Raw genomic sequence first — 26,033 nt, 5'->3', positions numbered from 1 at the left:
CAAATTCAGCATGGCCGCAAAGAGTTCAGACCCAGGGAAATTTAAGCATAACAGCAACAGCAGTCTGTAAATTTCCCAATGCTGGGCTAAGGCCTCCGCTCCCCTTGAAGAGAAGGTTTGGAACATGAACACCAAGCTGTTCCAATGCGGGTTTGTTAAATACACATGTGGCAGAATTTCTACGAAATTAGACACAAGCAGGTTTCCTCATGATGTTTTCCTTTATCGCCGAGCACGAGATGAATTATATACAAATTAAGCACATGAATATTCCGCTATTCTTGCCTGGGTTTGGACCCGCAATCATCGGTCAAGATGCACACCACTGGGCCATTTCGGCTCGGCAGGTTTAAGCATAGTTACCTAAAAATATAATACTTCACACTTCATCACTTCATCGTGAGTGGAACCCAAAACTGTGGGATCCGCTGCCTTATAATCTAACCATTATACCAACGAATCAGTTTTAGAATAGATTGATACAATCGATCGCGTGTCGCGGAACTTTCAGCAGCCGGTGTTTAATTAAGGCAGTCGAAGTGGATTTACTAAATATAGGAGCACGTGTAAAGCTAAGGTCACACTGTAAACTATTAACGCGCGATTTTCATTTTTGCGGCTTCTTTCCGCACTGCGTCACATCAAAATAGTATTACTGTAATTGGCAAATTTCTAATCGCGTGTTAGTGTACGTAAGGAAATGTGATTACACATGTACGGAAATGCGAAAGGTAGGTGGTAGGGCTTTGTGCAAGCCCGTCTGGGTAGATACCACCCAGTCATCAGTTATTCGGTTCCAAATAACAGTACTCAGTATTGTTGTGTTCCGGTTTGGAGGGTGAGTGAGCCAGGCGACATAACATCTTAGTTCTCAAGGTTGTTGGTATATTGACGATGAAGGAATAGTTAATATTTCTTACAGCGTCATTGTCTATGGGTGATGGTGACCACTTACCATCAGGAGGCCCATATGCTCGTGCGCCAATCTATAACATAAAAAAAAAATCAGATTATTTTGCGCAATGCGAGCTAGCCCGTACTGTTGCTAGTTGCATAGAGTGACTGTAGTAAAAGTAAGTTCTTGGTACAACTCTGTATAGATGCAATTGCATACATAGATTCGCTTACAATTTCAACATATTAAGGTGTGTTTCCACTGAAACAATAGAGAATTACTGTACTATGTTTAAAAATCGAGATATTTCTTTTGTGAACATGCAACCTTACTTACGTATAAAATATTAATATTTTATGTTACTCTTTAACCAACTTCAAAAAAAGGAGTTCTCAATTCGACCGTATATTTTTTTAAATATCTCACCGGACACCGGCTCCAAATATAACAATCATAGTCCAGGAATTTTAGCACCAAAAATCGGTCCATCTAAAAATCTTGGACTGTAACTATAACTACGTTGTATAATCGTAAGTTGACTTTTAGGTAGTCTAATACTTTTCATTGCAATTTACTTAGGAGGACACTACAAAATATGTTGAATACGCAATTATTTTATTACTTTTTAGTGCATATTTATTTGTTTTAAAATAGCGTTTTGTTTGAAGTCGGTTTTTCTTTTTGTTAAAATTTGTATTTATCTACTTCATTGACAGTAATAGAAAAGTGCAAGTTTAGTTAAAAAATAATTAGTGTGATTTAGTTGGTATAGCAAAGTCATGATGGACAGTATTCTTGGAACTTACAAATACTTTTGTGTACTGTTGTGTGTGTGTGTCTGTGTGTGTGTGTGTGTGTGTGTGTTTACAAAGCAAAACGTGCCCATTTCGAAAATAAATGAAGTTTTTTTATTTCTATGTGATATGATGAACTGCAGTGACCCAAAACAAAACAACACTATTTCTATAATTTTGCTCGCGTAGACAATATTTTTTAACAAGCCGAGATGGCCCAGTGGTGCGCGTGCATCTTAACCGATGATTGCGGGTTCAAACCCAGGGCCCTGATTCTGTATGCCACAATTCGTAACGAGTCAAAATGAGTGACGTAATAATAAACTAAGAAACGCAAACGCGTTTTCTTAACACACCGAGTTATGTTTTCTTAAAATGGTATTCTGTATGCCATAAGAGAATTTGTCTATGTTTTTTCGAGAGATTTCACAAAGTACATTCCAATTCATTTCCGTTATCTTAATAAAATTTTACCGGTTTTTTTCTACGTAAATTTATTGATTTTTATTTATCTAAAGACAAATATTTTAGCATAAAATATTACCAAAACTTTTATATTTATAAATGCTATCGACAAAAACGTAATTTACTCGAATTAATACATATATTTAAAAAATTAAAGCAATAACATTTTTTTAAGTAAGTTGTTCGGAACGTATTGAAAAGAAGACAGACGTCTTTATTAACAATAATTGACAAATTAAACGTAAACATGTCATATTAGTTATATTTATTTTCTAAAAGAAATGCTTTCTTAATCCTTCATGAAATTCGTCATAGCAAACGTGCGAATTGATCGGAGCGATAAGATATTGACATGAAATGGATGGACAGTCGATTCGAGGCACATCTTTAACTTTTCGGCTTTACGTTAACGTATTGAATATTATTAATTCGTTTTCCATATTATACTGAAATACGAACTTAAAATATTTCAATATATTGTTTAAAGGCAGCATTATAGCAGCAGAAACATAGTTATCTGTAAAGGTAAGAGATATTTTACCTAGAATTCAATTTATTGAAGTACCTATCTTAAATCTAACCTTAATATAAAGCACATTTCTTTTAGATACTAAACATTATTTTTTCTGATTAAGGATAGTAATCAAAGGATTTGGCAATGCCTGCTAAGCTTTCCTTGGAACACACACTAATATTAGATGATGAGTTGAAGAAGGGAAGAACAACTAAAGAATACTTAAGTGTCTAAAGCCAACCTTACACATACCTTGGTATGAAATCAACTGAGAATGAGAATAAAATGGAAGCTATTTTAAATTAAGATTTTTTTAAAGAATTATGTAACTTCTAAAGAACTGAAAGATTACTTTGTAATGTGAAAATATCATAAGTATTGTTGATGATATATTAAGTACCAAATCATTTCAAAAAAGGATATTAGATGCTTATATCAGATTGGAAATCAATTAGTTTTATGAATGTTATTCTTATGCAAAATTGCTTTGGCAAATAAATATATTTAAAGTCGAATATATTTTTTTTGATTGTTTCATTAATATGTTTTAAATATTTATCTAATACATAAGTAAAATAAAAGTAATAGCTTATTGAAATTATTTTATTACTTCTCAATATGTTAATAATTAGATAAATAGGTAATGTGAAATTGGAATTAATCAATACAGTTATAAAATTTAAAACAGAAACTTAATTAGTATTTTATTAAGCAAAGAAAATCATAAAATATGTATAACACAAATATATTGAAATTTATAAAATTACATAGTGTAACATATAGGAATGCTTTATTTTCAAATTTAGCATAATGTTTCTATCAAAATATTATTTATCTAATAATAGACCATAAAAAATAAATAATCTTATTAGAAATGCAGAATTATAAAATATATTATTAAAAATCATATTTAGCTAGCACAGTGAGCTACAAATTATTAGTTTAAAACTAAAGGAAAAGATAACATATATAATAAAGATAATATATAACACAATCCTTATTATTTCATAATATTTGCACGGGCTGATTTTACATAAATTTAAATTTAGGGATTATTTAAAATATTTCTATACAGTTACTTCAAATAAATAATTTACAGCATTTCTATTTATATATATTAAATTATGTATACATTTAAAATATTCTTCTCATTTTAAATATCTAAAAAGGCAATTATAATTGTTTGAAAAATAATAACATTTTGAGTCTTAATATAACACAATTTTATCTTAATATTTTATAAACATTAATTTTTGTTTGAGGATTTATTTAGTTTTATTATGATAGAACTTTAGTGGCTAAGTAAACACAGATATTTTTTTAGTAAAACTAGTCACCTTCTTATGAGTTTAATGTTCAATTATTTATTCACATTCACACAGTTGTTTCAAAGTTTTTGGTATTCCTTTTTTCTGTCGGTCACCACCATCTCTTATAAAAATAGTTTAAGTTTAACACACTGCCCGTTGTTGACGTAGAAAGCCTTCTTTACAGTCTCATTTTAACATTCTTGTATGGATATTATATTGTTTAAGTTCTTAATGTTTTGATATTATTCTTCTTTCAATCACTCAATATAGATAATAAAATTATTAGCGAGCATTGTTAAATGTCGCATATTAATGCACACTTCATTTTTAAAGCGAATGTGGGATTTTTAAGTCTTTAATACTCACATACCTATGTATGGAAAATTTTTTTATTCACCTTTATGTTTTTGTAGCTTAATATGAACCAGAACACTTTTTTAACTAAATATAACTCTAAAAACCAACAAAATAATTTAGTAATCACATTAAAAACATTATATGTATTATTATTTTTATGACAAATGACAGCCACGTTTTCAAAACACGAGGATTGAAAGCGTGTAATTTTGACATTTCAAAACGAGTTAAAGACGCGATTTAAACAACCCTAGGTATAGTTTTTGATTTGACAGTGGCATTCGGAATACCGTTTTTAGCCAAAAACGCGTCGCGAGCTCGTTACAAGCGCGTTTGCGTTTTCGGTGGCATACAGAATCAGGGCCCAGGCAAGCACCACTATATATATGTGCTTAATTGTGTTTATAATTCATCTCGTGCTCGGCGGTGAAGGAAAACATCGTGAGGAAACCTGCATGTGTCTAATTTCATCGAAATTCTGCCACATGTGCATTCCACCAACCCGCATTGGAACAGCGTGGTGGAATACGTTCCAAACCCTCTCCTTAATGGAAGAGGAGGCCTTATCTCAGCAGTGGGAAATTTATAGGCTGTTTACTTTACTTTACTTTACTACAATATTTTATTCTCGTATAAATTAGTTTGGACTGGGGTTGACATGATTTGATACGTCTGCTAGTTTATATGACAGATAAAGAATTCGGTCAAATCACAGATTCACTGCCTTCTAAGGGACAAAGAGATATAATTGACCGGCGGGACACAACTGAAAAAGAGAGCGTGAACCGACTTACATGGTAAGATTGACAAGTAGCCTTATGACTTTTTAAAAAATTGTTTGAAGGCCTTTAAATTTTTAATGATTTATATGATCTAAAGAAACAAATGACGACGATACGAAAAAAATAATACTGTGAAATTGTAAACGAAGAGATATACTGCACTTTTTTTGAACAACTGAAAATATAAAAAATGATTCAGTATTTTATGATAGGTATAGGTAGGTTTGTAGGCCACATGATGTATGATAATTTACGTCCATGGACATTCGCACTGCACGAAAGAATAAACATCCTTGCATTGTCAATGTATCACCGACCTTATGAACTAAGATGTTATGTCTACTTGGTGGTAGGGCTTTGTGCGAGCCCGTCTGGGTAGGTACCACCCACTCATCAGTTATTCTACCGCCAAATAACAGTAGTCAGTATTGTTGTGTTCCGGTTTGAAGGGTGAGTGAGCCAGTGTAACTACAGGCACAAGGGACATAACATCTTAGTTCTCAAGGTTATTGGCGCAGTGACGATGTAAGGAATAGTTAATATTTCTCACAGCGTCATTGTCTATGGGTGATGGTGACCACTTACCATCAGGTGGCTCATATGCTCGTCCGCCAACCTATACCATATAAAAAAAAAAAAAAAAATGTCACTTGTGCCTGTAGTTATTGGCTCACTCGCCCTTCCAACCGGAACACAGCAATACTAAGTGTAAATACTCACACGTCCTGCACAAACAGCAACAGAACCAAAAGTAAAAACAATATTTCATAGAAACTATTCGTCACCGATACTAATATAATTATAACAAGTATCACAATTGTATAAGACAGTTTTAATTGTTTTATACAGGTGTTGATTTTTACAAATACTAATTTAAAATCAAATAAAACCAATATAAACTTTATTCAAGTAGACTTTTACAAGCACTTTTGAATCGTCATTTTACAATTAAGTGAAGCTACCACCGTTTCGGAAAGTAGATTCTACCGAGAAGAACCGGCAAGAAACTCAGTAGTTACTCCTTTTTAACATTTAAAAAATACAAAGTCATGTTAGTTAAATTCAATTATTTAAATGTATATATCTCGCTTAACTTAGGTTAACTCCACGCTTTTTTATCATTTATAAAATCTTGTATCGAATAAAACTTACAAACATTTTGAATTTACGAAACGGCAAAGTTAAAAATGTCTGCGGAATTTTACTATAGAATATTGCCCCAAGAAGCATTTATTGACTTTGCGGAGTCGGAAACTTGGCGTTATAAGCTTATCCGTAACTTTATTAATCAATGGTTGTAATACTGCTACATATGCGTCATAATACAGAATATGATATTTCAAAATATAACCAAACAGGGCCCTGATTCTGTATGCCACAATTCGTAACGAGTCAAAACGAGTGACGTAATAACAAACTAAGAAACGCAAACGTGTTTTCTTAACACGCCGAGTTATGTTTTCTTAAAATGGTATTCTGTATGCCATAAGAGAATTTGTCTATGCTTTTTCGAGAGATTTCACAAAGTACATTCCAATTCATTTCCGTTATCTTAATAAAATTTTACCGGTTTTTTTCTACGTAAATTTATTGATTTTTATTTATCTAAAGACAAATATTTTAGCATAAAATTCTACCAAAACTTTTATATTTATAAATGCTATCGACAAAAACGTAATTTACTCGAATTAATACAAATATTTAAAAAATTAAAGCAATAACATTTTTTTAAGTAAGTTGTTCGGAACGTATTGAAAAGAAGACAGACGTCATTGGTAACAATAATTGACAAATTAAACGTAAACATGTCATAATAATTATATTTATTTACTAATAGAAATGTTTTCTTAATCCTTCATGAAATTCGTCATAGCAAACGTGAGAATTGATCGGAGCGATAAGATATTGACATGAAATGGATGGACAGTCGATTCGAGGCACATCTTTAACTTTTCGGCTTTACGTTTACGTATTGAATATTATTAATTCGTTTTCCATATTATACTGAAATACGAACTTAAAATATTTCAGTATATTTTAAAGGCAGCATTATAGACTTATTACAGCAGAAACATAGTTATCTATAAAGGTAAGAAATATTTTACCTAGAATTCAATTTATTGAAGTACCTATCTTAAATCTAACCATAATATAAAGCACATTTCTTTTAGATACTAAACACTATTTTTTCTGATTAAGGACTGTAAACAAAGGATTTGGCAAGCTTTCCTTGGACACACTAACATTAGATGATGAGTTGAAGAAGGGAAGAACAACTACAGAATACTTAAGTGTCCAAAGCCAACCTTACACATGCATTGGTATGAAATCAACTGAGAATGAGAATAAAATGGAAGCAATTTTAAATTAAGCATTTTTTAAATAATTATGTAACTTCTAGAGAACTGAAAGATTACTTTGTAATGTAAAAATATCACAAGTATTGTTTATGATATATTAAGTACCAAATCATTTCAAAAAAGAATATTAGATGCTTATATCAGATTGGAAATCAATTAGTTTTATGAATGTTATTCTTATGCAAAATTGCTTTAGCAAATAAATATATTTAAAGTCGAATATATTTTATCTTATTGTTTCATTAATATATTTTAAATATTTATCTTATACATAAGTAAAATAAAAGTAATAGCTTATTGGAATTATTTTATTACTTCTCAATATGTTAATAATTATATAAATAGGTAATGTGAAATTGGAATTAATCAATACAGTTACAAAATTGAAAACAGAAACTTAATTAGTATTTTATTAAGCAAAGAAAATCATAAAATATGTACAACACAAATATATTGAAATTTATAAAATTACATAGTGCATATAGCAATGCTTTATTTTCAAATTTAGCATAATGTTTCTATCAAAATATTATTTATCTGATAATAGACCATAAAAAATAAATAATCTTATTAGAAATGCAGAATTATAAAATATATTATAAAAAATCATATTTATCTAGCACAGTGAGCTAGCAAATTATTAGTTTAAAACTAAAGGAAATGACTATATACACAATCCTTATTATTTCATAATATTTGCACGGGCTGATTTTACATAAATTTAAATTTATGGATTATTTAAAATATTTCTATTTATATATATTAAATTATGTATACATTTAAAATATTCTTCTCATTTTAGACATCTAAAAAGGCAATTATAATTGTTTGAAAAATAATAACATTCTGACTTAATATAACACAATTTTATCTTAATATCTTATAAACATTATTTTTGTTTGAGGATTTAGGTACTTAGTTTTATTATGATAGAACTTTAGTGGCCAAATAAACACAGATATTTTTTAGTAAAACTAGACACCTTTTTATGAGTTAAATGTTAAATTATTTATTCATTTTCACACAGTTGTTTCAAAGTTTCTGGTATTCCTTTTTTCTGTCGATCACCACCATCTCTTATAAAAATAGTTTAAGTTTAACACACTGCCCGTTGTAGACGTAGAAAGACTTCTTTACAGTCTCATTTTAACATTCTTGTATGGATATTATATTGTTTAAGGTTCTTAATGTTTTGATATTATTCTTCTTTTAATCACTCAATTTAGATTATAAAATTATTAGCGAGCATTGTTAAATGTCGCATATTAATGCACACTTCATTTTTAAAGCGAATGTGGGATTTCTAAGTCTTTCATACTCACATACGTATGGAAAATTTTTTTATTCACCTTTATGTTTTTGTAGCGTAATATGAACCAGAACACTTTATTAACTAAATATAACTCTAAAAACCAACAAAACAATTTAGTAATCACATTAAAAACATTATATTTATTATAATTATTATGACAAATGACAACCACGTTTTCAAAACACGGAGATTGAAAGCGTGTAATTTTGACATTTCAAAACGAGTTAAAGACGCGATTTAAACAACCTTAGGTATAGTTTTTGATTTGACAGTGGCATACGGAATACCGTTTTTAGCCAAATACGCGTCGCGAGCTCGTTACAAGCGCGTTTGCGTTTTCGGTGGCATACAGAATCAGGGCCCAGAGGTAGTAATCAAATCCGAAAGAGTTAGTACGTTAATAATTTGGTTGACAATTTTACACACTTTCAGTTGCAGTTTCTATTTCCATCGTCAACTGTTAAATACTTGAATGCTTACTACGTTCATGAATTATTATATAACAATTAAAGGCCATTCATTTATGATGTAAGACGATTTTGGGGGGGAAGGGTTCGACCATGTCTTAAGTTCTATCACAAGGGGATGGGAAGGAGTTTCGATACTTCTTACATAATATAAAAAAAATGCGCAACGCTGAAACTATTTGAAAAATCTTGGGAAACCAACTCGAGGTTCGCTCGGATGCGTATCTTTAGAATCTTTGGAATAATAAAAAATAAAAATACTTTGAAAAATAACAACAAAACAAACAACAAACAAGCCAGTAAATTCCCACTGCTGGGCTAAAGGCCTCCTCTCCCTTTGAGGAGAAAGGTTTGGAACATATTCCACCACGCTGTTCCAATGCATGTAAGGGGGCGCAAACTACACCTTAGTGCCCCAAGCCAACCTCACCTGCCCGTGGTGCATCCTGCCGACCAGCAAACGAGGCTCTGGCGACCGACTGATGGCGGTATAACCATAAACATAATAGGCGTAGCTAAATACCACAGGCCGGTGACGGGCAGCAGCGTCACCGGTGCGAGAAGCTACGCCCTGCGATCGCCAACCCGCCTGCCCAGCGTGGCGATTATGGGCACAACCTCCACATACAGCACACACGCAAGCCACGGCCCCCAGTTCCCGGCAGCCCCGCTATTCCTCGTCATGGTGGCGACGATGGTAACGGCGGGACGGGGGGTGCTAAGAATCACCGGGCTACGGGAGGCCACCACAACCGACTGACCCTTGCGACGTACAACGGACGCACGCTACGGCTTGACTCGCATCTAGCGCAACTTGAGGTAGAACTTGGGAAAATTAGGTGGCACATATTAGGGCTATGTGAAGTCCGTAGAGAGGGAGAGGACACCGTAACCCTCGAATCAGGCCACCTAATGTACTTCCGAGAGGGTGACCAACAATCCCAAGGTGGCGTTGGGTTTCTGGTAAATAAGTCCCTAGTTGACAACGTGGTGGAAATCTCCAGTGTGTCGAACAGGGTAGCGTACCTCATTATAAAGCTCACCGAGAGGTACAGCCTCAAGGTGGTGCAAGCGTACGCACCGACCTCGACACACTCGGACGATGAAGTGGAAGAATTATTCGATGACATATCGAGGGCCCTCCACTTCACCACGAAAACCCACTACAACGTTGTCATGGGGGACTTCAACGCTAAAGTGGGAGTACAGAACTGCAGCGAATCGGTAGTAGGACCCCATGGACTTGGAAGCAGGAATCATAGGGGGCAAATGCTTGTCAACTTCCTCGAACGGGAGGGGCTCTTCTTGATGAACTCCTTCTTCAAGAAGCAGCCGCAAAGGAAGTGGACGTGGCAAAGCCCCGACACTATGACGAAAAACGAGATCGACTTCATAATGACGGACAAGAGGCATATATTCAGAGACGTCTCAGTGATTAACAGGTTCAATACCGGTAGTGATCACCGACTCCTCCGAGGCTCTCTGAATATCAATTTTAAGGCCGAGCGCGCCCGTCTGATGAAGTCCACGCTCCGACCAAAGCTGCTCCAAACCATTGCGGGATCTGAAACATTCCAGTCAATCCTGGAGAACCGATTCGCTGCCGTGGAAACCACAACGGACGTAAACCAGAACCTCGAAAATGTAGTTCGAATTCTCAGGGAAGAAGGCACGAGATATTGTGGCATGCAGCGTAAGGGCAGGAAGTCGAACCTTTCGGAAGAGACTTTGGGGCTCATGAAGAAACGACGTGAAAACCCACCTGTCACTTCGTCAGAGAAACGGCAATTAAACCAAGAGATCAGCAGGCGCGTACGACACGACCTCCGGTGCTCCAATACTCTTGCAATAAAAAGAGCTATTGAGCAGAATCGGGGGTCTAAGGTGTTCGTACAATCTCTTGGAAGGAGCCACCTGACGAAGTTGACCACAGCAAGTGGAGAAGTCGTTTCTTCTAAGCCGGCAGTACTTTCGGAAGTAGAGGACTTCTACGGCCGGTTATACGCATCGCATGCATCTCGACCTGATCCCGAAAATGAGGATCCTAGAGCTACATTAACACGCCATTTCTCCGAAGACCTGCCTGAAGTCAGTATTGGCGAAATCGAGACTGCTCTTGGACAGCTTAAAAATGGAAAAGCCCCTGGAGAGGACGGCGTTACCACAGAGCTATTAAAAGCGGGAGGTAAACCGGTACTTAGGGAACTTCAGACGCTTTTTAACTCTGTCCTCTTCGAAGGGAGAACTCCGGAGGCGTGGAGTAGGAGTGTGGTCGTCCTGTTCTTCAAAAAGGGAGACAATACCCTGCTGAAGAACTATCGTCCCATATCCCTACTGAGCCATGTCTATAAGCTGTTTTCAAGAGTGATCACGAACCGTCTTGCGCGAAGATTCGACGAATTCCAACCCCCGGAGCAGGCCGGGTTTCGGACCGGATACGGCACCATAGACCACATCCATACAGTGCGGCAGATTATACAGAAGTCCCATGAGTATAATCGGCCCCTGTGTCTTGCATTCGTGGACTATGAGAAGGCCTTTGACTCGGTTGAAATCTGGGCTGTTCTGGAGTCCCTGCAGCGTTGCCAAGTTGATTGGCGATACATCCAAGTGATGAGATGTCTCTACGAAGCTGCCACCATGTCCGTCCGAGTACAAAATCAGCAAACAAATCCCATACCATTGCATCGAGGAGTGAGACAAGGGGACGTTATTTCCCCCAAATTGTTCACTAATGCAATGGAGGATATGTTCAAGACGCTGAACTGGAAAGGACGTGGCATTAACATCAATGGCGAATACATCTCTCACTTGAGATTCGCAGACGACATCGTCATCGTGGCAGAAACGCTGCAGGACCTACAACAAATGCTGAACGAGCTGGCTGATTCTTCTATGCGTATCGGCCTACGGATGAACTTGGATAAAACCAAGGTCATGTTCAATGAACATGTTCTACCGGAACCGACTACGATACACGGTACCGTTCTCGAAGTTGTTCAAAAATATGTCTACCTCGGGCAGACTCTGCGATTAGGTAGAAACAACCTTGAGGACGAGGTGAATAGAAGAATTCAGCTGGGTTGGGCAGCGTTTGGGAAGTTACGTCGAATCCTAACATCGTCGATCCCACAGTGCCTTAAGACGAAAGTCTTCAATCAGTGCGTCCTACCCGTCATGACATACGGAGCCGAAACGTGGACACTCACGACAAGGCTGGTCCACCAACTTAAAGTCGCTCAGCGTGCTATGGAAAGGGCTATGCTCGGCGTTTCTTTGAGGGATTGCATCAGAAATGAGGTTATCCGTCAAAGAACCAAAGTCATCGACATAGCCCACCGGATTAGTAAGCTGAAGTGGCAGTGGGCTGGTCATATTTGTCGTAGAACCGACAACCGTTGGGGAAAACGTGTTCTAGAGTGGAGACCGCGTCTCGGCAAACGTAGTGTAGGACGTCCTCAGGCACGGTGGAGTGACGATATACGCAAGGCGGCAGGCAGGAGCTGGATGCGAGTAGCCGGAGAAAGACCACAGTGGCGTGCACTGGGAGAGGCCTATGTCCAACAGTGGACAAAAATAGGCTGTTGATGATGATGATGATGATGTTCCAATGCGGGTTGGTGGAATACACATGTGGCAGAATTTCTATGAAATTTGTCACATGCAGGTTTCCTCACGATGTTTTCCTTCACCGCTGAGCACGAGATGAATTATAAAGTCAAATTAAGCACATGAATCAGCGGTGCTTGCCTGGGTTTGAATCCGCAATCATCGGTTAAGATGCACGCGTTCTAACCACTGGGCCATCTCGACTCTCAACTCTTGAAAAATAAACCAAACGTGTATTCGTTTCATCCTTTTCGATTCTTACGTTATTAATATAATACAGCGCGTAAGTCAAAAACTAACGAAAACAGTCTTAAATAAAATGAATGGTCTCTTCCCTTACCATGGACACTAATATTAGCAATAATGTTAACGAAGGTGGAGCAGGAGCTTATAGATTTTGATATAATTAGTGTTAAATGTCCTTAATCAAGAGTGATCGTTAATTGAATGTATAATGACGGGGCGATGGCTTCGCGTGTTAGATGTTTTCTTTCAGAGTCAATAGAGCACGAAGGTGCTTAACACTCGCAGTTCTCATTTCTCTATTACACAGAATGTTATTTCCTTCACTACATAGTATAAAACATAGTCGCTTGCTCTGTCCCTATATTCCTACTTATACTTAAGTCTTTAAAACTACGCAACAGATTTTGATGCGTTTTTTTTAATAGATAGAGTGATTCACGAGGGAGGTTTTTATGTATAATAAATGGACAATATGAGGAAACACTGATAATTTTAGAAGTTTAGAATCTGATGTCGTAAACAAACAAATTTTGTAGTATATTTAGTATCAATATTGCACCCGTGCGAAGCCAGGTCGGTCGCTAGTTACAAATAAATGTTTGTGGAACAGAACAAAACAAAATCAACTTTATTTATAATCGAATATTATTTATTTTTACTTGACTCTATATTAAATATTATAAATTTATAGTGTTTTTTTCATAATGGCGTTGTACTAAAATTTACCGTATAATTTTTAAACTATCGTTAAATTACTGGCCCCTCTACCTTATACCGTTTTGATTTGAATCAGAAACGGATCTCTATTATTTGTCATGCACGTCTATCCCGATCATCAAATGCCGTAAGCAAATTTCACAATAATAGCTGTACTTAGTTGCTCTACATAGAAAATGACTATTGCTGAGTAAAATTCCAAATTACCCGTATAGTAAAATAAAAGTTTTAACGTCTTCATAAGAACACTCATTGCTGCCTTTCTGTTAAATGTTAGTCATTGTCAGCAGTCTGGTCATGTCTTAGGATAACTTAAGATTTTGTTTTGATCTCTTTTGATACAATTATATTCTAATCATGTAAATGTTTTATAGAGAAAGAGTAAAGAGAATTCTTACGTTCCTTTCACTTGTAAATCTTAGGATACTAGGTACATATGGTGTGTACGCCGTATGATTAATAAATCGAGGCGGATGTTGGCTAAGTACGGAACAAAATTTTAGTACAAATGTGTGCGACATTAATTTTATTACTTCGACTTACACATGTGTGTAACACATATTTTGTTCCTTTTATTTGTGCATGTGTGTTTAATACTTATTTTATTCCTTTTATTTGTGCATGTATAAGTAGCATTTATTTAATTCCTTCGATTTGTGTTGATCATTATTTTCTGCGTACTAAATAACCTGCATATCAATAGATATATTGAGATCTTATCTCAGTTGGTCTTAGTTCAAGAAGTTGCCCTAAATTGTGCGAAGTCATTTGATACATTGTAAGATGAGACGTTTTGCATTTGGTTTTGTCTATTTTTTTATTTTATGTTGATGCTCTCAGTAGTACAAAAATATTGATTTATGAGTTTTTTTTTTATGATATATACATTTATATACATTTTAATGTTTCAATATTAAAATAAATAGTAAACTTTGATAAAGTAAATAATACAATATTATTAATACCATATTGCTCTAAATGTTAAATTTAAAAACATGTAAAACAACGTGTAAATACAATTTAAAAACAATTTACGTTACATTACTACAGTCACTAAACGCCTGCTTAATAATTATAGCTAAAACCGTTTTAGTAAATTTAATATTTTCATATTCAGGCGTTGTTGTTGCAAAGCTAGATGCCGTAACGACGAAAATTACTAATGCATGTTTCTGATAGATTTTATTATCCGAAATTGATATTACAAATAAGCCAATTATCTTAAAACAATCTTATTATATAGCACATTTTATTCTATTCTTAAAACTGTTCTTGCTATTTTAAAAAATCAGGCGATTAATAATGTCTGTTCTTTTAAGATACTCAGTGAGCACCACACACAAATATATCATGTGTATCATATCAATATATTTTTGATAAAAACTACCATTGACTGGTATCATTGTCAAACGTACTTTTGACGAATGTCATATAAATGTTTGTGCAAGCGTGTTATCTGTAACAGATTCATTACTGTAAGGTATTTTTTCAGCTATTTTTTCCCGATTTTGGCCTTAACCGCCGACCACGTGATGAATTACAAAGAAATTAGTGATGATGTCTTGTAGTCTGTAGTATGTAGTCTACCCGTGACCACGAACACTGCAAAGTGCTCGAAACGTCGGGATGTTTTAAAAATAATTAATATACGCGATTCATCCGTTATAATTTGTTTTATTTAAATTAGTGATGAATCAAAATAAATTATAACAAAAGCGCTTCTCAACGATCACCAGCATAGAAACGAATTTATGGATATGATAAAAGCTAGTTCATTGTGAATGTTTAGTAAATAAGTTCATGTTTGTTTATTATTAATTTATAGTCGTACTTGCCAAACCCAAGGCTTTGGCCGGGTGAATAATAATAAAATTATAGTACACAAAACTTCAAGCCCTTTTTCAAGCCTCAATGGGATGATAAAAACTAGCCTCTCCGAACCAATTTTCCTACCAAATAGCATGAAAATCGGTTCAATGGTTTAAGTATGAAGGTAACATACAGAGTTATGTTCACATTTGTAATATTAGTGGAACAATTGATAGAGAAAATATATATATATGTATATATGGAGAACAACGAACTTTTCACATCCTATCTTATCTTATTTAAATAATATAATAGTCATTTGGTAAGCTAGTTCGTGTTTTGACGTATCTTTGTTAACGATATTAGAAATTGGCGAATATATTATTGTTTATCAAATTAATTCAATTATGAATTATATAATATATATTTAAAAACAGACAAAAAGTTACAAGTTATATCTATTGACTTCATTGTTGATTTCATGGTTTCCTTCCAGACTGAGCACTCGGCTTGCGATAATTTCTTAAAAACATGTGCATATCGTAAAAGGTCATGTGATGGTATGAAAAGTATTCAGGATTTCGGTAACAAGAACATTTATCTGCTCCTCGGCCAAGAATCTGGAACGGAATTACAAACAAGACGACTGCAAATAATATAAAAACCAAGTTTTGCCATTAATATTCCTAAATATCAATTTTTCTGTTCGTAAAGGTCAAATTACGTTACGGTCTTTCTTACATTTTTTATCATTCCTTACAGAGCCTAATAGCGTATTATTCAGATTTAAAAAAAGAAACGAAACGAATATTGTTTGCCTAAAAAGTTCATTTAAAATACTTTTAAAGCTATTTCACAATTCAATCAAATCTTTTTTTTTATTGAATAGGTTGGCGGACGAGCATATGGGCCACTTGATGGTAAGTGATCACCATCACCCATAGACAATAACCCTGTAAGAAATATTAACTATTCCTTAAATCGTCAATATACCACCAACCTTGGGAACTAAGATACTATGTCCCTTGTGCCCGTAATTACACTGGCTCACTCACCCTTCAAACCGGAACACAACAATACTGCGTACTGTTGTTTAGCGGTAGAATATCTGATGAGTGGGTGGTACCTACCCATGCGGGCTTGCACAAAGCCCTACCACCAAGTATCAAATCAAATCAATATATCAGATTTGGGAGGTTATAATATAAAATAATACCAATAAATTAAATAATACCACCATTTCGGAAAGCAGCCTCTAGCGAGAAGAAACGGCAAAAAAATTCGCATTGTGGCTCTTTTCAAATAAACAGATTAACAATGCTGTTTTTTACAATAATTAGTGTCTTGTGATGTGAAAAATGTACTCTTTTAATGAATGCTACGATTTCATTATTAATTTAGTCTTAATAATCTTTTTTCATACCTCTCCATCAGTGCTGCGAAATATACCCTTCGGAAATTGCGGTAGAGTTTCAAATGGAGCCGTTGTATTATCACAGGGTAAATTGTGACCATATTTCCTCGTCTAAATAAAAGCACACATATTAATGTTACTATTAATAAGAGTAGTACCACGTGTTTCCAAAGTTCGGGTAATAATTTTTGGGCGTATGCTTTTGTACGGCAACTTACACGTGGAGAAAATCCATAACTTCTGAATCCGTCTGGGTTGGTACCACACAGTCATAATAAATAGATTTATTAACATAAGAATTAATAACATTGAGTGCTCTAATATATATGCAAATATGAATTAAAAATAGTTACTGTATGAATCTTGAACACGTGGAATGGTGGCAAGAATGCTAGCAGCATTTCCCCGTCGAATCGCAATTCCGATCCTTTGGTCTAAACCAACCTAGCCCTCCTGTCACCAGTGGAAAATAAGGCGAAATTTTACAATTTTAATGGAGCTTTTTGCACCATTACTCCAATTATTAATTCATCATTAATTCGATCGACAAACACCATTATTTATTAGAATTATAGGGTTTCGGTGAAAGGCACCAGGGACATAACATATTAGTTTCCAAAGTTAGTTATGATGGAAGTATGGCACATTTAATTCAATACCCAATATTGTCAGGATGATTTAAAAGTGCCTACTCGGATAAATAATATTTTGATTTTGATGGTTGATATTCCTTCCAGTATCAATGTTTATGATAGTGGAGATCATCAGGCCGACATATAGATAGTCTGTCTGCCTATCTATTTTATATATTAATATTATAAATGTGGAACTTGGAAGTAACAATGTCTGTCTATCTGACTGTCGTTCTTTCACGACCAAACTTATGTAGCGAATTTGATGAAATGTGGTCTGTAGCAAACTAGAACTATAAGAAAGGACATAGGCTACTTTTTTCCTATCACCCTAAAACGCAAGCGAAGCCGCAGGCGACTACTAGTATGAAATAAATAATGTACCAACGACCTTGACAACTATCCAACAACAACAACAACAACAGCCTGTAAATTCCCACTGCTAGGCTAAAGACCTCCTCTCCCTTTGAGGAGAAGGTTTGAAACATATTTAACCACGCTGTTCCAATGCTGGTTGGTGGAATACACATGTGGCAGAATTTCTTTAAAATTTGTCACATGCAGTTTTTCTTCATCGCTGAGTACGAGATGAATTATAAAGACAAATTAAGCACATGAATCAGCGGTGCTTGCCTGGGTTTGAACTCGCAATCATCGGTTAAGATGCACGCGTTCTAACCACTGGGCCATCTCGACAACTATCCAGGTGGTTGCAAAAGCCCACCCACCAAGTAAATTTAACCATCACGTTTTTGTATGATGAGGGAAAATTTCAATATATTAAGTTAAGATTGTTTCGAAGAAAGTGCGTCACACGCGTACACGATACTAAATAATACCTCAAGATAATAACACAGATAAACTAAAATATTTTTAAACACATGATATTATCGTAATGCAGCTGTTAGCTTGTCTTTTTAAATATATTCGAAAAGTAATCTCAAGATTAAAAAAGATGAAACAGTAAAGTATTATCGATTATTAAATAACAATACAAAATATTCAGAAGTATTATAACATCTTCTGATTGTCAAAACTATACCACCGGTGCGAAAAATGCCTCAAACTTGAAAAAAACCGGTGAAAGATGATCCATGGGATATTTATGTTGTGTCCCTTTTTGTTCAATTTAGTTTTTAGAACTGAATTTATATTTATGGGGTAGTTATCTTACATCATACATCGCAGGTGCTGACGGGTTACACTCAGAAGGGTTTGCCAGACACACTTCGCCTTCGCATGTCGTATCTTCCCTATTTTTGGATTTAGTTGGATCACCTTCGCTAATATTACTTTGGTATCGTTTAATATATCTTGCAATACAACGGCAATCAGAAAAAACGGTCAAATGAATTCGGCTTGATAACATTTTTGTATGTTTTTAATACATATTTTTTATAAAAGTTTACGTATAAAATGTTTTCATTTTTGATAGCTCATGACATAAAAGCCTTTTCTTCTTCGTCTTATGGGCATTGGTATTAATTTTTAATGCCAATTAAAATCTATGACTTATGACCGGAAACAAGAATTTTTTATCTGTGAAAAATATATACACAAACTTCTATATATTATACAGTAAAGCAGATATAAGTATTGTATTATTAATATATATAATATATATAGTGTGATACTGACATAACTTATTAATGAAGTTCGTCCAATGAAGATTATTAAATTGAAAAAGCACGAATGAATGATGGAATAAATTATGAATATGAATTAACTGCTGCTGTTTGTTTTAAGATAACGTATACAATCAGATAGTTAATGGAACATAAATAGAATTTTCATGAATTGACATAAATATTAACATACAACGCACTATCACTTATTATTATTTTTTTATCGTTTTTTGTCTAATAAACGTCATTGACGACGGATCCCCTAAATGCCCACGTACTAAAGATAGAGCTGTTATCTCATTCAATTGTATCAATAAAATACTTAAATATTTTCTTTCAGTAATACGATTACAACACTTTATATAAACGCCTGACTTTTCAGTACACTTAGTTGAACTGTATAAATATTTAAAAAATCCTGATGATGACGATGCATTATTCAATTTATTGGAGCATCACATATTGTGTAGACAATTTATATATTGTCAACAGATCTATATACAGCTAATTACAGATATCGCAAATATATAGGTATACTTTGCAAGCTTAGTTTTATTTTAGGTATTTTAGGTTTTGATGGCGTTTTGATGAGTGATCAGTGTTTCTTGCAGAGCTTAAAACTTTTTCTAAAACAAATTGTTTAAAACATGTACAATTTGTGTAACAAAAATTCATTCATAGTGAATAACTGAAAATAGTAATAAGTAGAAGTACAATAATATCTCAATTTTTTTATTCGTAATGATTTTTATCTACAAAGACATTCTAAATGTGTTAAGGCTGTTGGTCTTTATTAATGAAACTACAAGTTCAGTGTTTTAAAACAGGCTAACGCTTTTATTAGGGCACAGATTACAAGTAACTTATTCAAATTAAGTACAAATTATTTCGGCATACAACCTATAGTGAGTGAGTCGATGATACTTGAAATATATATTATTATTATTATAGTCGTCACTTTGGTGGCATAATATGTTATAGCTGCGGTCCATTTTCACATTTTATAATATTTCATTATACATTCTACGTATTTAATAACATTTTAAGAACCGTAGAGCCCGAAGGCTGTGAATTATAGCAACATGTGTGTCATCAATTTCAGTTTCGAATATCTCGAGAACAGACGTTAACATAAAATTGAAGTTATTTATCATTACTACAATGAAATTTTTAAGCGATGGCATAAAAAACTAGAATCCATACTAATGTTATATATGCGAAATTAGCCTCTGTCTGTCTTGCTTTTACGGCAGTAACACTGAAACGTTTAAATGAAATTTGGTACACAAATAGTCTAGAGTCCGAGGAAGGGCATCGGCTACATTTTTATGTGAAATAAGTGTTGTAAACATAGAGGTCTTGCGTAAATTATTACATATTCTACGAGAGCAAAGCCGCGCGTAACAGCTTGTATTAATTAATTATTTGTTATAGCATTCAGACTATTATTTTAATTTACGCATTAGATTGTATCCAGCTCGTGTATCTCGAAACTCTCGCGTAAACACCTGGGAAGCGACCGTCTCCGCAACCATTGCCGAAGGACACAACACCGACCACTACACCGTTGTGGAGGAGAGGCCCGCCTGAGTCCTGAGTGCAACTGTCCCGCCCTCCTACGTTCAGATGTCCAGCGCACAACATATTGTCAGTGATAACGCTACCGTAACTATTCCTGCAAATATTCTGGTTGACTGTCCAGACCTGGACATGGCGTAGTTGTTCAGATGGGGAACCACCAAACTAAAAAAAAAAAATATTCTAAGCTATAAAATAGCACAGACATTACATAACTGGTCTTAACAACAACTACAGCTGGCCTACATTCCCTTTGAGGAGAAGGTTCGGAAAATATTCCAATAAGTGATGGTGGAATACACATGTGGCAGAATTTATATGAAGTTAGACAAATGCAGGTTTCCTCACGATGTTTCTCTTCACCGCCCATCACGAGATGAATTATACACACAAATTAAGCACATAAATATTCAGTGGTGCTTGCCTGGGTTTGTCATGGTCATGTCGGCTCTTGTCTTACACTACCTTAAAAAGAGACGTTTTTTTAAGCGTTTTGTTTTTTTTTTTATGATATAGGTTGACGGGCGAGCATATGGGCCACCTGATGGTAAGTGGATTACACATTACCCATAGACAATGACGCTGTAAGAAATATTAACTATTCCTTAAATCGTCAATGCGCCACCAACCTTGGGAACTAAGATATTATGTCCCTTGTGCCTGTAGTTACACTGACTTACTCACCCTTCAAACCGTAACACAATAATACTGAGTACTGTTGTTTGGCTGTAGAATAACTGATGAGTGGGTGGTACCTACCCAGACGGGCTTGCACAAAGCCCTATCACCAAGAAAATAATTAAAATGGTTATTTTTGTATTGATTAAACAGATTATGTGTAACGTATCTGATGTTGTCTAATAATTAATTAGTATTTTTAAGTACTTACAGATGTCATACCCCATCCAATAACCCACACGGGTTGGTTGTCAGCCAGCCCATAATTACTACCGGGTATACGTCCAACTTGCACAGTGCTTCCAAAAGTAAACGCTCGGGAAACTCTCAATACGCTGATATCATTGTTATTCATCACATTATAATTGGGATGATTGATGATTTGGGACACAGGATGGACGGAACCACCGCTGTTGGCAAAGGATGAGCCGACTCGGATTTGGAATGCATTAGTCGGTTCGCGACTGAAATTGAAATGAAATCTTAATCATCGTTAATGTCAGAATATTCTTGCAGCTGTATTTTCCTGTCAATTTAGTTTTGTCTCATTTTAATATAAGTGTCAATATTTCTAAAATCTTAACCTCAATATTTTTAATTGAGTTGTTATCATTATCTTTATAAAGTATCTTTTTTAACCGTATCTGTTAGAATACATTTATTAAAATTCATGCATGTATAATAATTTAAGACAAACTAACATGTACCCTGGTCAAATAATTGTCGTGATTAAACAAAATGCACTATCCATAAGTGCTGGTGTCAATAGAAAGCTTCATTCGTTCCAAATTCAATTAAATTTCAAATTTAAAGTGATACAGAATATCTTTGATGTAATTTTACAGTGTTGACAATAATTTAATTCAGTCAAATGATAAAAAAATATGACGAGATTTTTTTTATTTATTTAAAATGAACAATAATTACTAAATAGATGTCTGATGATGATAATGATAGATAATGTTTGTGAATTATCAATAATACCATGTGGTAATTAAGACATTTTACATGACAGAATTAAAATATTTATGATATATTAGGTTGATAAATAATTCGCGTGATTAGTGATAATTGACAAACATCATCCATCAGACAATTATCTCATAATGTTATTTATATAATTTGTTTCAAAATTATACTTTATAAATAAATTTAAAAAAAATGTCGTGATATTTTTTTAACATTTGACTAAATTAAATTATTGGCAACACTGTAAAATTACTACATTAATGAAAATTTTGAGAATTTTGAATCTGTTGTCTTTGATCACAGATGAGCCAGAAACGAGATTTTACCGATTTATTTATTTTATTATCCAAGTAGTCATAAGGATATTGTTATTTTTTTTAATTTAACTTACACAAAGCAATGGGCAGCAGAAAGAACAGATCTGTTGTTGATGATTGTACCCCCACATACTTGGCGGTGATTTGAACCGAATAACTTTAAAACTGCCGCCCCAAATGGATATTGGTTAATAGTAGTCAATGATCCACCAACTATTCTCTGCTGTGAGGGTGAAGCTACAAGAATAAAAAGAAACGTTCATACAATTTTATTAAGTTCATAAAAAAAACATAATCAACTTCCGTCCACTCATCGCGTTACAATGTAATGCTTATAGTCATTAAAGTGTACTCTATACAGTCTTAAGCAATTAATATATGTTCGTTCACAAGATTGTTATTCATATAATCGTAGTCATCAAATTAATACAATTAAATGAATTAGAAATAAAAGTAATCGAATATTAGATAGAGTTCACGTTTTATTGGAATGATTAAATCCTCTCTACTACGTACTAAGGTACGCGTATGACAGTATCAATTGCGTTCGTTTACATTGCGTGCTAACAAAACAAACCGCTTTGTTTGAGTGAATAATTGCTGCAATAGACATTTCAAGTAGAACTTGACTCGCTTCTGTAAAGATTGTCAAGTGGGAGAGAGAGGTATATGAGGTATATCTTTTTAAACGTCTGTCGCAGAGATGTTTATTTACGTGAACTCGAAGTTTAAATCTGTATATATTTCTGTTTAAAATAGATATTATCTTTATTGTGTGTTATATTCCATTAAATTATATGGTGAGCGATTGATTATTTATCTTAAGATAATATATTTAAGGATCTTTATCGTGACGTGCTTTAGTATTGTTAACATTTTACGGATTACATGTCTATGGACTGTCTTCAATTAAACAATTATACCAATTTTCTATATAAAAATAACAACTCTGTGACATTCTCTGTATCCGACACATAAGAATCACTTACCCACAGCAGCAGTGAGGCACAAAGATAAGAGACAAATAGTTTTAATCATTATTCTCAAATGCCGACATAGGCCAACTACGTGTGTACTCATAAATTAGGCACCTTTTTATATTACCCCCTTAATCGTGTGATTGATTGAAAACAATTAATTTATCTGATGTTAATAAAATAATACCTTATATCTTTAAAAATATTTTGTACTTGTCTTTTTTAGATCCGTATCTAATGTAGAAGTAAAAAAGGATGTTTTTAATTAATTGGATTAGTATATGATAAGAAAAAAGACCAACGTTTTGCTTCAATAACATCCAATACGTATCTTTTACACTGACTGACATGTTTGGGTGACATCGAAAGGATCCTAAACGAACATCACAACACAAATTAAACCTCCTAATGTATGCCTGACACGTTACTCTGGAATTATTTCCCGAGCTATTAACAAATTATTAGTCTTTTGAATTATCTTTTTTTCATGTTATAGAGGGCAAACGAGCAGGAGACTCTTATGCTTGACGGTTCCCGCTTTGAGTGGTTTTGGTTTGAAAAACCCGCCGTTGGTTCCACAAAGTGGTTGTGCGAGGCAGAAATGTCTTAAAAATCGCACTGTTGTTGGTTTTTAGACATTTAAGTGGTGGGTTGTGAAACTTCAATCTTTTCAAAACTCATTCATTTCAAAACCAATCTTATCAATTTAGTATTAATGAAACATGCGAAGAGATATAAATAAAATGTTAAAGGTTTTGTACAAAATAATGTCACAAAATTACTCGACAAAGTTAGACCCAACAACTTTATACATAAGATATTTTAAATTCATATTTGTATATATTTAAGCATTTAATGATATTAATGAAGTCTTTACTTATTATAGTTTCCATAAGATACTCATATAGAATACAAGTACATCAATATATTAAATTAGGTCTTAAATTATACTACTTTTTTGTTTTTGAAGCGAAGTTATTTTATGCTTAGTACAGTGAAATGGCAGAAAATGTTTCGTAAGGAAGAATGGGTTTTCTCCCCACTTCCTGCCAACTTTATCGATCCTTTTTAGTATAAAAATCATCAGCGTTATTTAAAACATTAATTTATTTGAATGTATCGTGTATAGCATAAATAATAATATCGAAAGCACAATAAGGTTTCCCGTGTGTGTGTGTGCCGTGTGGTTATCCATGTCGTGATGTACATAAACACTGGGCAGCAAATATTGTTTCATTGTCGTTTGGAAACCCATGTGATCACCATGTGTGTGTGTGAATATAATCATATTAAGTTTATTGTCATTAATTAATCATCAGACTCAAAACACGAAAGCTATAAATGGATAAAAAAAATATATTCGATAAAAACGATAACGTAGCTTTATCTGCATAAATTTGTGCCGTACTATAATAATGAATCAATAAACAAAATGATCATTAATTAAATGGATAGATAAATACAATTCTGGGTTTATCCGAAATAGGACGATATCAGTGACGCAAGGAAATGTAATAAATCTTAAGTGTGAACGCAGAATACGAGTTTTAAGATATGGCTGAACTGCCTTCATATCACATGCAGCACTAACTGGCATTACTTTTATCCTGAAGTAAGACTCATCTCCAACGTAATTGAAGCGGAAGGGAATTACAAATACCATGTTATACATATTTTTTTATTATTCGTCTTTTATATTTTACCTCTATTCTATTCTGTTGGCCCGTTGCTATAGCGACGTCCCTCTTTTCTTTTCTGTTACTACAGTGGTCATCGGCAACAGGCTCCGTAGCATAAACTAGCGAATGACGTTCCGTAAGGAAAGGTTCGGGTATTCAATTCCCCTCAATGAATAGTATCGGATATGACGTCGCTAATAGTCGTGGCATAACTTTGGCCTTGGCTTAGCTTGGCTATGGCTTTGGCTTTAGCTTTAGCTTGGCTGGCTTGGTTCTACTCGGCTCGGCTTTGCATATAGCGTGGCGTTACAAAATATTTTGCAGTAGTTGCAAGAAAGGTTAGATCTCCTCGCCGCTACTGCAAAACTAGCAATGAAATTCTTGGAATAGTTTCGAATATGAGTTATATATTCATATTTTGTTTTTCTTTAATCTTTAATTGAGTACGTTTCATTTTATAATATCAAATATGAATCGAAGCGCAAATAAGTTTGGATTGTATGAAAGTTCGTTCGTGAGTTCCTTTT

General features: G+C 34.1%; 1 protein-coding gene and 1 long non-coding RNA gene across 3 annotated transcripts; one reads left to right on the top strand and one right to left on the bottom strand.

The window, feature by feature from the left end:
- Positions 1-2,407: 2,407 nt before the first annotated feature.
- Positions 2,408-7,701, top strand: LOC124530254. Of its 2 annotated transcripts, none has more exons than XR_006966463.1 (2): positions 2,408-2,679; positions 7,317-7,701. It is a non-coding gene; the product is annotated as an uncharacterized LOC124530254 (long non-coding RNA). The 2 variants fall into 2 exon arrangements; XR_006966464.1 differs by lacking the exon at positions 2,408-2,679 and adding an exon at positions 6,479-7,206.
- A 13,023-nt stretch (positions 7,702-20,724) lies between these two features.
- On the bottom strand, positions 20,725-23,940 carry LOC124530208 (trypsin CFT-1-like). Its single transcript, XM_047104241.1, has 4 exons — positions 23,840-23,940; positions 22,925-23,087; positions 21,776-22,028; positions 20,725-21,051 (listed from the first exon to the last, which is right to left on the bottom strand). Exons 1-4 carry the CDS (start codon positions 23,928-23,930, stop codon positions 20,764-20,766), a joined length of 795 nt encoding a protein of 264 aa, XP_046960197.1. The 5' UTR covers positions 23,931-23,940; the 3' UTR covers positions 20,725-20,763.
- Positions 23,941-26,033: the final 2,093 nt, after the last annotated feature.

This window comes from Vanessa cardui, chromosome 1 (assembly GCF_905220365.1).
Source record: "Vanessa cardui chromosome 1, ilVanCard2.1, whole genome shotgun sequence".
Taxonomy (NCBI): domain Eukaryota; kingdom Metazoa; phylum Arthropoda; class Insecta; order Lepidoptera; family Nymphalidae; genus Vanessa; species Vanessa cardui.
This window is presented reverse-complemented; position numbering and strand designations above follow the sequence as displayed.

Excerpts from the sequence above, each read along its gene's own strand:
- LOC124530208 (XM_047104241.1), bottom strand. The coding sequence starts at position 23,930 with ATGAGTACACACGTAGTTGGCCTATGTCGGCATTTGAGAATAATGATT. Across the intron at positions 23,088-23,839 it reads GTGCCTCACTGCTGCTGTGG|CTTCACCCTCACAGCAGAGA; the intron begins GTAAGTGATTCT and ends TTATTCTTGTAG. Across the intron at positions 22,029-22,924 it reads TCTGCTGCCCATTGCTTTGT|TCGCGAACCGACTAATGCAT; the intron begins GTAAGTTAAATT and ends TTTCAATTTCAG.